The sequence below is a fragment of the Suhomyces tanzawaensis genome (assembly GCF_001661415.1).
Source record: "Suhomyces tanzawaensis NRRL Y-17324 unplaced genomic scaffold CANTAscaffold_7, whole genome shotgun sequence".
In the NCBI taxonomy this organism is placed as follows: Eukaryota; Fungi; Ascomycota; class Pichiomycetes; order Serinales; family Debaryomycetaceae; genus Suhomyces; species Suhomyces tanzawaensis.
In genome coordinates this window covers 610,214-622,830 of record NW_017963642.1, presented here as the reverse complement: position 1 = coordinate 622,830, position 12,617 = coordinate 610,214, and the positions used below count along the sequence as shown (strand labels likewise).

General features: G+C 46.9%; 6 protein-coding genes across 6 annotated transcripts; 3 read left to right on the top strand and 3 right to left on the bottom strand.

The window, feature by feature from the left end:
- Positions 1 to 251: 251 nt before the first annotated feature.
- Positions 252 to 1,988, top strand: CANTADRAFT_7923 (uncharacterized protein; the record flags this gene model as incomplete). The annotated part of the gene is made up of 1 exon (XM_020211209.1): positions 252 to 1,988. One exon carries the CDS (start codon positions 252 to 254, stop codon positions 1,986 to 1,988), a length of 1,737 nt encoding a protein of 578 aa, XP_020062581.1.
- Positions 1,989 to 3,006: 1,018 nt separating this feature from the next.
- CANTADRAFT_55447 (uncharacterized protein) lies at positions 3,007 to 4,620 on the top strand (the record flags this gene model as incomplete). The annotated part of the gene is made up of 1 exon (XM_020210446.1): positions 3,007 to 4,620. The coding sequence occupies one exon, from the start codon at positions 3,007 to 3,009 to the stop codon at positions 4,618 to 4,620; it is 1,614 nt and encodes a 537-aa protein (XP_020062580.1).
- Positions 4,383 to 6,822, bottom strand: MSS116 (ATP-dependent RNA helicase). Its single transcript, XM_020208055.1, has one exon. The coding sequence runs from the start codon at positions 6,783 to 6,785 to the stop codon at positions 4,851 to 4,853; it is 1,935 nt and encodes a 644-aa protein (XP_020062579.1). The 5' UTR covers positions 6,786 to 6,822; the 3' UTR covers positions 4,383 to 4,850.
- Positions 6,823 to 7,323: 501 nt separating this feature from the next.
- On the top strand, positions 7,324 to 8,171 carry MSO1 (Mso1p; the record flags this gene model as incomplete). The annotated part of the gene is made up of 2 exons (XM_020211207.1): positions 7,324 to 7,382; positions 7,472 to 8,171. The coding sequence occupies 2 exons, from the start codon at positions 7,324 to 7,326 to the stop codon at positions 8,169 to 8,171; spliced, it is 759 nt and encodes a 252-aa protein (XP_020062578.1).
- A 41-nt stretch (positions 8,172 to 8,212) lies between these two features.
- On the bottom strand, positions 8,213 to 9,589 carry CANTADRAFT_7919 (uncharacterized protein; the record flags this gene model as incomplete). Its single annotated transcript, XM_020211206.1, has 1 exon — positions 8,213 to 9,589. The coding sequence occupies one exon, from the start codon at positions 9,587 to 9,589 to the stop codon at positions 8,213 to 8,215; it is 1,377 nt and encodes a 458-aa protein (XP_020062577.1).
- A 99-nt stretch (positions 9,590 to 9,688) lies between these two features.
- Positions 9,689 to 12,597, bottom strand: ARG5,6 (bifunctional acetylglutamate kinase/N-acetyl-gamma-glutamyl-phosphate reductase). The gene has a single exon (XM_020208378.1). The coding sequence runs from the start codon at positions 12,368 to 12,370 to the stop codon at positions 9,788 to 9,790; it is 2,583 nt and encodes an 860-aa protein (XP_020062576.1). The 5' UTR covers positions 12,371 to 12,597; the 3' UTR covers positions 9,689 to 9,787.
- Between the last annotated feature and the right edge of the window lie 20 nt (positions 12,598 to 12,617).

The following is a 12,617-nucleotide window of genomic DNA, read 5'->3' as shown; positions in this document are numbered from 1 at the left end:
CACGTGCGCCACCTAGTGTTGATGCCAGCTAATTATAGCGGGAAGGGATGCCAGGCACTCCTACTTAAACCCCAGCAGGCCCACTGTAGTTGTGTGGACCCTGCTATCGCTTCCTCTACCACCACCCGTCCACTGACGTTCCCCTTTCCCCAATCCCGACTTCGGACTGCTCGTCTAGCCCCTCGTTCCCATCCTGCCTAATCCATCTCGTGTCGCAATTTCACCACTCGTCACCCGGAACTTTTCGCATTATGCTAGTGAACCAGGCACCGGCTATTCATCCTAGAGACCTGCAGAACTCCTCTGATTCTGATTCCGTTGCCGCCACAAACACCTTGGCCTCGTCGTCTGCATCCTCGTCCCCCAACGGCCCCCGTGACTCTGGTTCCTTGACTATGAGCACACCCCCATCGTCCCTTCCTAGCCAACTTTCATCCACTTCCATTTCTGCATCCATGAGTCTGCCTGTCGCCTCGTCGCTGGACAGCCTGATCCAAGAGTCGCTGGGACTGCTCCTGAGTCCTGCCGTGGGCTCATCAGTATCCAGTGGCACTTCTGCCGTGCCCTCCAGCACCATTCCGTCCTCGTCATCCGGCGCTGGGTCCTCCAGTGTGCTCCTGAGCACGCTGCTGAGCGTCTCCTCGAGCTCTTCCTCGAGTGTCTCGTCGTCGTCGGCGTCTTCCAGCTCCTCAACGCTTCCGTCGACCTCGTCCACCACCACTTCGTCCACAGCCCCAAGCTCGTCCTCCAGTACGATCTCGTCTTCCACCGAGTCTAGCTCCTCCTCCTCCTCCTCCTCCTCCACCGAGTCGAGCACCACAACGTCTTCTTCCAGCTCGTTCTCCTCCTCCAGCTCCTCCAGTGAGTCGAGCACCACCACCTCGTTTTTCAGCTCCACCAGTTCCACCACCACCTCTTTCTCTTCGTCCTCCTCCTCCTTCTTCTCCTCCTCGTCGGAGTCATCATCGTCTTCTTCCCGCTCACGCTCATCACTCCCATCCTCGTCGTCAGCACCATCCACCACGTCGTCTTCTCCAAGTTCCACCACCACTGCGCCTTCCACCACAGATGCTCCTTCCTCCTCCCAGTCTTACACCTCCATCATTACCTCGCCCCACACCACCATCACCACCGTCATCACCGTACCCAGCTCGCCTGCCAACGACGCAGCATCCTCCGACAACCACGACAACTCGCTGAGAAACTCCAAGTTGATCGGTGGCCTTGTCGGCTCCATCGGAGGAACCATCTTTATCGGGGTGTTAGTTGTGTTGTTCCTCTTCTTGAAGAGAAAGAAGAATCTTAAGAACCAATCGCCAGACTTCAACGACGGCTCGTTGAGCGACCGTCAAGAAACCGCCGAAACCTCTAAGTTTGGCTTCAGCAAGCTCTTTGGCCCCAAGAAACAGCACCAAAACACTTTCGGTGACCAGCGAGGCTCGGTTGCCGGAATCAACGACTTGGAGAGGCAGCTCAACGTCACCAACACTAAGTACTACGGGGCTGCTGCCACCGGAGGCATGGGTGCCGCCGGAGCTGCCCATTCTGGAAATGGCGACGACGACGACTTCTTCTACCGTGGTGTCACCAATAACAACAACCTTGACTCGGTGTTCCGGTTGGCTCCAAGCTCGGGCCAAACAAGTATTGGCAAGGGTGGTGACACCACCACGTCTGCATCGTCACGACGCCACACTCAGTTGAATTCATACGGCCATCCATTGGCCTCTCCTGAACAGTTTAACTTCAACGAAGACAGTGAAAATGAGCCGTTGAATTTCCACAGCCATGGCGATATTCCCTACTCGGATGGATCTGAGTCGGAGTCGGAGTTCAATCCGTCTGACTACGATGAGGGCATGTTGCCTGGTGCAGGAGGGGCCCATGGCCACAATAGAAACATTGACACCTTGAGGGCCAATGTGTTCATGCACCCCGAGGAAGGGGGCAGCAACAACTCGCGAAGCAGATTCGCCGAAATCATCTGATCATCCAACGTCCAGGGATAGTCCTGAAACCGTCAGGACACAAAACATTCATTTTGCGTTACCTTGCCGGAAGACCGTTGAAGTCTTACCTGCCATACCGTTCTAATCACTCATCTAATTAATTTCCAGAGCTCGTGCTCTTCACCGTGTTGTATAGACGTCCATCTACATTACCCTAGAGGGTCTAATAAATGTCATAATTAAATGCCGAGAACCGTGCGAGCCGTAGGAAGATGAGCCTCTCCACGGGTTTACTTGAGTCTAGAGACAAAATGAATTTAACGAACTCCAATGTACTATCGAACTTGAATTTGCTGAATTTAACACTTACTTTCTCTTCACTACCACCCAACTGATGCAAAACCTTCAATCCATCAAGTTAGGAAAGCACATAACTATACCTCCACTGGCCAGAACTAACTTTCGTAGATAATTCAACAACGTAGACCGCTCTTGGCAGAATTCCAATGGAAATTCTTGCTGTTAGACTATCTCTACAGTACTAGCATTCGGTCTAAACTAAGAAATATGGTTTCACCTGACAATTCATATTGTAATAAATTCGAAGAAGGCCTATCATCTCATGGAGATTATTATCCTCTGCCGCTCCTTTTCATTCCAGTCAACTTTCGACCCTTAAACTCGCAGTATGGGTACTCTCGTGTCGTCTCTTAGTCCATCTACCTGCCTAGGGGCCCATTGCTAAGACTTTCTATTCAATTGTACCTGATCGTAGCCGTGCAAACCGCGCATCATTAACAATCATCTCGCAATCTCCACACTGTCAACCACACTGCCAACCACACCCAGCTTTCCACCACCCATGAAACTCTGGCCACTACTATGTCTAGTAGCACAGTCCCTAGCAACACAGTCGTCAACCCCAAGTCCCCCTGGTCCTAGCTGTGATCAGAATGACGGAGTATGTCTCCGACACAGCTCGTCCTCCAACGTCTTCTCGTCATCCAGTGAAACCAATTCAGCATCGTACATCAGGCACCCCCGCCTGATCGATGCCATGCCCACCACCTCCACCGAGGTGCTCACGGAAGTATCGTCATCCCTGCCAGTTTCGCTCCTATCGTCGTCCTCACCCATCCTTGATGGCACCATCTATGAGGTGGATGATTCGGAACTCCAGGACCTCGAGATCGATGTATCGATCGAGTTTTCCAACGGCTCCAACCGTACCAGTAACGCCCCCCAGAACCAGTCCAATCTTACGCTCGACGACTGCCACTTCATGTCGTTTGAAGAGTGGAAGAAACAGAAAACAGATGGCACCAATGACAAGGAGGAGAAGTCCACCAACTATACTGTCAACATCAAAAACGAATCTTCATCCATAACAAGTGACCTTGCCATACATATAGAGAACATCACCACCCCCCAATCCAAGGCATCTAAAGAGGACCAGGGCAAGGTCTACAAGGATAAATTCAATTATGCATCGGCCGACTGTGCTGCCACAGTTGTCAAAACCAACTCTTTGGCCAGTGGAGCCATGTCGATATTGGTGGAAAACAAGGACTCTTACCTTTTGAACCAATGCTCGTCTCCTAATAAGTTCGTGATCATAGAGTTGTGTCAGGACATCTTGGTGGAGAATGTCGTAATAGGAAACTTCGAATTCTTCAGCTCCATGTTTCGGGATGTGAGGATCTCGGTCAGCGACAGGTTTCCAGCCACGAACTGGAGAGTGTTGGGGGATTTCGAAGCAGAGAATATCAGAGACATTCAAACGTTTAAAATTCAAAATCCTTTGATTTGGGCCAGGTACTTGAAATTGGAGATAATTTCCCACTACGGTAACGAGTTTTACTGTCCTATCTCTATTGTGAGAGTGCACGGGAAAACTATGATGGAAGAGTTCAAGGAAGGCGAAGTGCCTCTCGAATCCAACGTACCTGAAGTGGAGCCGGAATTGACTATCGATCTAGAAGATTTAGATGAAACAGCGTCTATCGATGAAGAGTGCAGGGTTGTCTTGCCTCATTTGAGATTAAATGAATTTTTGAAGTACATCAATACCACTGGAAATGATTATTGTGAGGTTACAGCTGAACCCGGAACCACTCAGACAATTGAAATACAAACTACCCAGGAGTCCATTTATAAGAACATAATGAAAAGGTTGTCACTATTGGAATCCAATGCTAGTTTGTCCTTGTTGTATATTGAAGAGCAAAGCAAATTATTATCAGGCGCATTCACCAGTTTAGAGAGAAGACAATCGAACAATTATGAGAGTCTAATTGAGTCGTTCAATTCCACCTTGCATAATCAATTATTAAGCTTCAAGAAGACTTACGCGAATATGCATAATGAATATGCTAAATTGTTCAAGATGCAAGAGTTCAACCACAAGAGTTTATTAAACGAGTCAAAAAGGAAAGTGGAGGTATTGGGTAGCGAAATCACCTTTCATAAACGCCTTTCCATATTCAATAGTGTGCTTCTTGCGTGCTTGTTGGTGTACGTCATATTAACCAGAGATGCATACATTGATGAGATGGAGGTCAGAGGTACTAGTGGTAAGAAAAAACGCAGAAGAGACTATTTCCCAGCTGGCTTGGTTAATAGAACTCGCAGATCAGATGAACGGATTCGTGGTAAGCGGTGGAACGGATAGAATATGTAAGCACCACGCCAGTTGACTTTTTGATTAATATGAAGTGCTAGCTCCTCCAACTGATTCCATCCTTTTGCATATATCATCACTACATCTTAGCTCATTATCCCTTGTCTTGAATTATGTTGACTCCTATATACAGTTTGGAGTCATGGACCGGTCACTATATACAATTAGCACTCGTGCTTAATATACACCAAGACATCTTGCATCAGCATTGGTGTCTATGTTTAATATCTATCGTAACTGTTGAATGACTTTCTGTCGCCAGACCTGTCATTTCTATTGTATGATCTGGAGTTCTCTCTGTTTCCTGAGTAAGATCTCGAACCACCATCTCTGTTTCCTGAGTAGGATCTTGATCCACCATCTCTGCTTCCAGAGTAGGACTTAGAACCATATGATTTCTTACCTCTTCCGCCTCTTTCACCAAAGTTTGAAAAGGTGTTTCTCTTGGCACTTCTGTTGTTATTCATCATTTTGAACCCTCCAGGGACTTCGAAGTACTGCTCAGCAACTCTGAAGTCAATGTTTAAGATCTGGCTAATGAAGTTCTTGGTGACGAAGAGCTTGAGGTCTTCATCTCTCAACAAAACTCTGTAGAATTTGATGACGTCGGCCACCATAGTCTCGAAATCCAATCTGAAGACTGAAGAAACTTGCTTTTGGAAACCCAAGAAAGTCTTGATAAAGTTCTCGACTTCTTCTTCGTCAAGAGCAATCTTCGAGAAGACTTGGTCCACTTGCTCGATTTCCGACGACTTGATTTCCTCAGCAAACTTGATACCTCTTTGTTTTTCCAAAATTCTCTTGAACTTTTGTTCGGGCTTGGAAAGGAAGATCAAGGCTTTACCCTTGGCACCTGCTCTAGCAGTTCTACCAATCTTGTGGATATAGTCAGCAACCGAAGGACTTGGGGAGAGTTGGATAACATGACTAACATCACTGAAGTCCAAACCTCTAGCAGCAACATCGGTACAGATCAACAAGCCATGCTTGGATTGTCTGAAGTGTCTGACCGAGTTGTCTCTCGCATTCTGGGACATCTTACCGTTCAACTTGAGGATCTTGGAGCCGAACTTCTTATGAACAATTGGGTCATAGATTTCATTGTTTCTGGCGGCCTTTAAAACAGAAAAGAACCACTCGGTGGCAGTAATGGTTGGCAAGAAGACTATAGCCTTGAAATTAGGTTGATTCATGTTTGTGGAGATGTATGACAAGGCGGATTGATAAGTATCGGTGGTGTCTTCAGTTTCAACCAAGGTTTGATGAATGTTTTCGTGGGCTTCGCCCTCACTTTCGTCAACACAGTTGATGTAGTTGTATTGAGGGTTGATCTGTTCACGGGCGAACTCGTCAACTCCCTTGTCAATAGTGGCACTGAATAAGATAGACTTGAACATGGGAGTGTCGGGATAGTGTTCTTGACGGGCATCCTTCAACAAACGATCGATGTTATCCAAGGAGTCCTTGAATCCCACGTCCAAGATTCTATCAGCCTCATCGTAAATTCTGTAGTTGATACCAGAGAAGATCTTAGCGTATCTGGGTCTGGACAAAGTGTCTTCCAATCTACCTGGGGTAGCAATAACAATCGATGGAGGGTATCTGGTATCGATCTCTGTCTTCTTACCACCCATGAGTAAGCTGATGCTGATCTTCTTCTTGTGCTCACCATTGAGACCAAAGATCACCTTCTTGTATTCGTTTTCAATCTGCATGGCCAAGTCTCTGGTAGGGGCAATCACCAAAGCAGACACCTTGCTCTTGGTGGCTCTGGAGCCCTTTTCGTCAATAAGATTCTGGATGGTAGGAATGACAAACGCCAAGGTCTTACCAGTACCGGTTTTGGCTCTGACCACCAATCCTTCTTCCTCCTGCAAGATGGGCATCAACGACTTGGACTGGACAGGGGTCAAGGTGTGGAACTTGGCCTTGTCCAAAGCATCCAAAAGGGACTTGGAAAACTTACCAGTAGCCTTCAAGTCTGTCAACGATAAATTCTCGGTGGCATCGGGGGATGGCGATGGGTCTTGCGTAGCGACTGGCGATGCGTTCAATTTGGGAGCATAGACACTGAAGCTTCGGGAAAGAGGTCTGCTGACCGTACGGACCGGGGTCAACGGCACCTTAGACCTTATTAATGTTTTGAATATGAACATTGGTAAGGATAAAGAGTGGTGAAGTTTTTGCGATGGGTGAAAATTATGCGATCTAGGGCAGGCAGGAGTCCAGGAACCGGCAAAAAAAAGGTCAGTTTTGGTCCGGTTGGGTGCAAGAGAGACGGAAAAAAGGTCAAGAACGATTCTTGATGGGACGGACGTGAATCTACCTCTACAGAGTACGGTTGGATGGGGAACTGGCCGCACGGTCGCATCGATGAGTATGGGAATATAGCCACTTCAGGTGCGAAATACTGGAAGAAAGAATACCAGTACATCGAGTTGTCTGATATTGGAACCACGGACTCAGAACCGAAGCTGAACGTATGTGACAGGCTAGTCGGATGTATTACCGGTCTTTAGGCGTGGGGAATAGAGAAATCGAATTTTTTAGACCTATTCCAGGTAATTTCATCAGTTTTTAGCATTTTTCTAAAAATATATAAAGTGTAGATGTCTAGCAGATAGATATTGAATGTGCCAACAGCTATAGGTACTGTCAGATAGCACCACTACGTTACGTCACACCATCTCTAACATGCTTGCCCTGATGGGTCCCTGCGTGGATAATCGCACGATCTCTCCTTCCCTGCTCATGTTTTGAGCTCGCCCCACAGTGCTCATTTTGGCACCATTTGAACGACATTCTTTGTCCGATCTACAAACGTCACCATGTCCCAGTACAGCAACGGCACGGGGTCCTCGGGGGGCTTCTTCTCCAAGATCAAGGACAACTACAACAGCAAGTTCTCCAACCTTTCCATCAGCACCAGCACCGAGAAAGACGGCCAGACCGAGGATGAAACTCTCATCCACAATGCCTTTGTCAGGTACTACGATGCCAGGAACGAGCCGTATCCCGAATGGCTAGGTGTCAAGAAGCCACAGCCGGTGCAGAACAGGGCTGCCCAGAACCAGTACCAGAACCAGTACCAGAACCAGTATCAGGCAGCCCCAAACTCGGGAAACCAGTACCAAAACTCGCAGTTCCAGCCTGTAAGACACAACAACACCTACAACAACTCATACAACCAGCAACAAGTTCAGGCACAGGCACAGGCACAGGCGCAGGCACAGGCGCAGGCCCAGGCGCAGGCCCAGGAGCCTGCCAAGCCCACGTACCAGTCCAGAGCGTCCTCCAGCAGATTGCTGGACATGCATAATCGTTCGAAACAGCAGGCTGTCCCTGGCCAAGGCTACAACAGCCAGCCATACCAACCCAATAGAAGCAATAGCACATCAGTATCCGGCAATCGTCTTAGAGAGAGAATGCTCCAAAATTCACCTAGCATGACCCAGCTCTACCAGAACGAAGGTGCCCAAGGACAGGGCGTTGGACAGGGAGCTGGACAACCTGCTCCCAGGGCTACTTGGGGAAGAAGATAACTACATGATATATGATCGATGTTTATTAAGTGGGACCTCCGCTAAATACCTTGATTGAGACTCTTTAAGTTCGACTCCCAATAGTCCCGTCCTCGGATGAACCATTCTGGTAATCTATTATCCGGAGGCAACTTCAATTTAATGACACTAACATTCTCAAAGTCCACAGGATACTTATTCAAATTTTTATAATATTTAAAATCGTATTTTTGCTTCACTGCTTCGATTTCTGTAGGGGTTAAATTTCTCGAGTCTTTGGGTCTGTCTTTAACCATCTTGAAGACCGGCGAAGTACTTTCAATAGACGATCTGTATCCTGTCTGGATGGGTGAGTTTTGATTCCTGAACTTGGAGCTGTTCATCCGAATAAATTTCGAATCTATTGATGATCTTCTTCTGTCAAGGTTAGCTCTCGCAGTTGTCAAGAAGTCACTGCTGAAACTATTGTGTCGACTACTTCTACCAAGTTTTGGCGAAGTTCCTGGAGTTACAGTGGGTTCCGAGTCTTGATCTCTGAATTTGTCATGCTTTCTCTGTTCTACCAACTTCAACAAGTTGGCTGGAATCTGGGGTGATGCAGATAGAACATCGTCGTCCATATCTTCATCATCTATGCTGTGTTCATCAGAATCATCCCAGTGAACCGCATCCTCTAACGATTCTTTTCTCTTATTTCTGAATGCTTCGGGACTTTTGATTCCATAATCGGAGGGATCCAAGTAGGAGGTCTGCCATTGTGGAACCCCCTCGTATTTAATTTCTCTTGCCTGTTGTAGTTTTTGTTGTTCTTTTACCTGGTCTATTTCGTGGGGAATGAGTTCTACTTGGATCAATTCAAGGAAATTCTCAGCGTAGTAATTGCTTTTGGAGGAGTTGCCAGTATACGTCTTGTACTCATTGAGAATTGAGTTGAAGTTCCATTTTTGGATCTTCCTTAGTATACCTATCAATGTCGATGTGGAGTCCACCAAGAGTATATTGTGCTTGGATTTGTTGAGAAGTAGTTCAAATGTCTTCAGTATCACATTTTTTTCTATCAACATCCATTGGTCGGTCTTGGGCCTTTTTATGTGAAGGTTTATAACATCGATGGTATCCTTTTCATCGTATTGATCCACTTTGTCAAGGGAGCCTTTGCTGGACCTTCCGTCGGTATCTTCTTCCTCTTCGTCGTTGGTAGTGGAGTTTCTCTTGGCGTTGTGATGATGATTGGATATCTTAAGACTACCAAGATTGAACAACTCTATCCTGTTGGCCTCAACGAAATTGTTCAAGGTACGGGGTGGCTTCTCAGCATCTAGCACTATTAAGGATTTGAGTCTAAGTGTTTCGAGGAATGGGAAGTTGTCAGAGTCAATTTTGGAGCAGCGGTAGATCCCGGGCTCGACAAGGCCGAAATTGTCTGGCAGGACTAGCATGGGCCGTTGTAGTTATGGTGGTGGTGTTGGGTGGGGCATGTTCTAATCGTGGAAAAGAGCACTTACTCAGCCATTACGTAATAATAGAAGTCCAAAATTTAACTTCCTTAATTTCATTCACTCCGGGGTCTACCTGTGCCTAATTACTAATTTATATTGTATGTTCTACGTAGCGTTCGTCAGATTCTCCCTGTAACTTTAACCTCTGATCTCCAAGTCATCTGGAATACCCTCGTACTCTCCGTAGCCCATGGAAAGATTGATGTTTTGCAAACATTGAGTAGCAGCACCCTTCAATAAGTTATCAATGGTGGCCACAATAACCACTCTGTCTTCCTTTGAGTTGACAGCGAATCCTCCGATGACAACACCGTGCTTTCCACTGATGTCTCTGACCAATGGGGCTTCACCACTCACGGTTATCAATTGTTCTCCTTGGTATCTTTCTTGGTAAATGTTTCTGATTTCTCTGGAGGTCAAGGAGCCCTTCTTGATTGGAATGGAAACGGTGTGGGAAATACCTTGGAACCATTGGGCGACGTGTGGCATGAAAGCAACATCCAAGCCTAACTGGTTACTGATTTCTTTCTCGTGAATGTGGTCAGTCAAGGAGTATGGGATCAAGTTGTTGGCCAAGAAGTTGACATCGTTCTTTGGCGAAGGTTTGGTACCAGCACCAGAGTAACCTGAAACACCAAAGATGTTGGGTGTACCGTTGATGTATTCCTTCAATGGAGCAATGGCACATTGGGCAGCAGTGGCATAACAACCTGGATTGGAGATCTTCTTGGCCTTGGCGATTTGCTGACGGGAGTTCAACTCTGGCAAACCGTAGGTCCATTCGCCAGTGGTGTCGAATCTGTAATCGGCTGATAAATCGACGATCTTCGAGTTCGACGAAGCAACAGACTCAATGGCATCAACAAAGGGTTTGCACACACCGTTTGGTAAAGCCATCACCCAGACGTCTACTTCATTGTTCTCCTCCAATTTCTTGATGTCTTCGACTTGCAAGTTAGAGTAAACAATGTTACCCTTGTTGTAGCCTTGTAACTTTTGTCCTTCGAGTTCACGAGAAGAGACATGGGAGATTTCCAAGTACTTGTGGTTGTCAATCAAGCTGATCAAGTTTTGACCAGTGTAACCTCTAGCACCAATCAAGGCGACCTTTGCGACCTTGGTGTTGGTACCTTCCTTCACCGGAGGGTTAGGGTTGGAGCTGAAATTGGCAGAACTAGAGTGGAAGGATCTAATTCCAAATGTCTTGGTGTGAATACCTCTCTTTTGGGTTGGTGAGCTGAACACACCAGATTCCTTGGAGGATGAGAGTGACGAGCCGATGTTGGAAGAATCAAATTCCTTGATCAAGTTGGAAACTTCACCGGTGTTCAACCCGTACCAGAACAAGATTTCGCCGTTCTTGGCGAAGGAGCCATCGGATTTGGAGAAGTACCAGGACAAGTTGGAGTCGTTTTCGTGAACCACCCAGAACAAAGAACTGAAGTCCTTCTTAATGGAGTTGAAGATGTTGTCGGTGACGTTGTTCAACCATCCAGTTTTCGACGATAAGAACTTGTCTAACTTGGGTATTTGGGCGTCATCCTTGACAATGGCCAACACTTCTAAGGGTTCGTCACCGTAACTCTTGAAAGAAGTGGTTTCTAAGGTCTTCAAGTAAGAAGCAACCGACAACTTTCCAGACTTGATTTCAGGGTCTCTTAACAAAGCGTTTCTTAACAAGTCTGGGTTACCAAACTCCTTGAGACTGTTTCTATTAATCAACTTGTAACCTCTTCTGATCAATGTACCGGCACCAGAATCGGTGAACAACTCCTTTTGTAAATCGTCCACGTCAATGATGGCGACGGAAGAAGATCTTGGCAAGTGTTGCAACAAGTCGTGAATCTCCTTGATCTTCAACTTGGTGCCATACTTGACCCAGCTTTCCTTCAACAAGTCTTCATACTCTTCGTCCAAGTTGATAACACTGACCTTTTCGCCAGTGTTTCCGTTTATGATCCCACCCTTTTCGTTAAGGTAAACGATCTTCAATGGCTCAAATTCTCTGGCCAATTCACCAGCAGCCACATCGGCATTAACGTTCAACAATTGGCCCGATGGGGTCTCAGCCAACGAGGTCAAGATAGGCAAGTATCCAGCTTCAATGGCGGCCTCAATGGACGACTTGTTGACGGAATTGACCTTACCCACCAACTGGTACTTGTCCTTGTCCAAGTATTCAGCACCGAAAACTCCGGTGGTGATTGGTCTAGCGTGGACACCCATCTTTTCCAAGGCGGTGACAAGTCTCAAGTTTTGTTCCAAGAAGCACTTTCTGACCACTTCCATGGTCTTGGGGTTGGTGATTCTGATACCGTCGATATACTCAGGCTCAACGCCCTCGTTCTCCAACAACTCATTGATTTGAGGACCAGTGCCATGAAGAACGATGGGGTAAAGTCCAACGTGGTACAAGAAGGCCAAACAGGAGGCCAACTCAGGTAATTGTTGGGTGATGATGGCACCACCCACCTTGATGACAGCGAATTGTTGCTGGGACACCGAGGTGAAGTACTTCAAGTACTGCTCAACCTCTCTCTTGGAACCAATGTTGTTCAAGAGTTGGACCACCGTAGATCTGGTGGAGTATGGTCTGGTGGCTGGGACAGCCCTGGAAGTCAGATACGAGGCCACGGTAGCCTTGAGTCCCGACTTGACGGCGAGCTTAGAAACGCCACTTAGCCTGCGGCTAATGGATGATTTGGTAGCTTGTCTCAACATATGGGAACAAGAAGAAGAAAGTGGTAAGAAAAATAGAATTGGTGACAAAAATTTTCATTTCTTATGGGTATAGATTGGTTGACTCACACCGTCCAATTAGAGTAATTTTTCTTGGTTAAGCGCGGTTTGAGATCAGTGAGATACACCCTGATAGCGAGATGTTGGGGCATTTCCGGTTCACCCAGGGGCGCTGTTTGAGCAGACACAAACGCTGGGTAAAGCAGTAGATGCGCTTGAAAGTGACAGG

Coding starts and splice junctions, on each gene's coding strand:
- MSS116 (XM_020208055.1), bottom strand. CDS start 6,785: ATGTTCATATTCAAAACATTAATAAGGTCTAAGGTGCCGTTGACCCCG.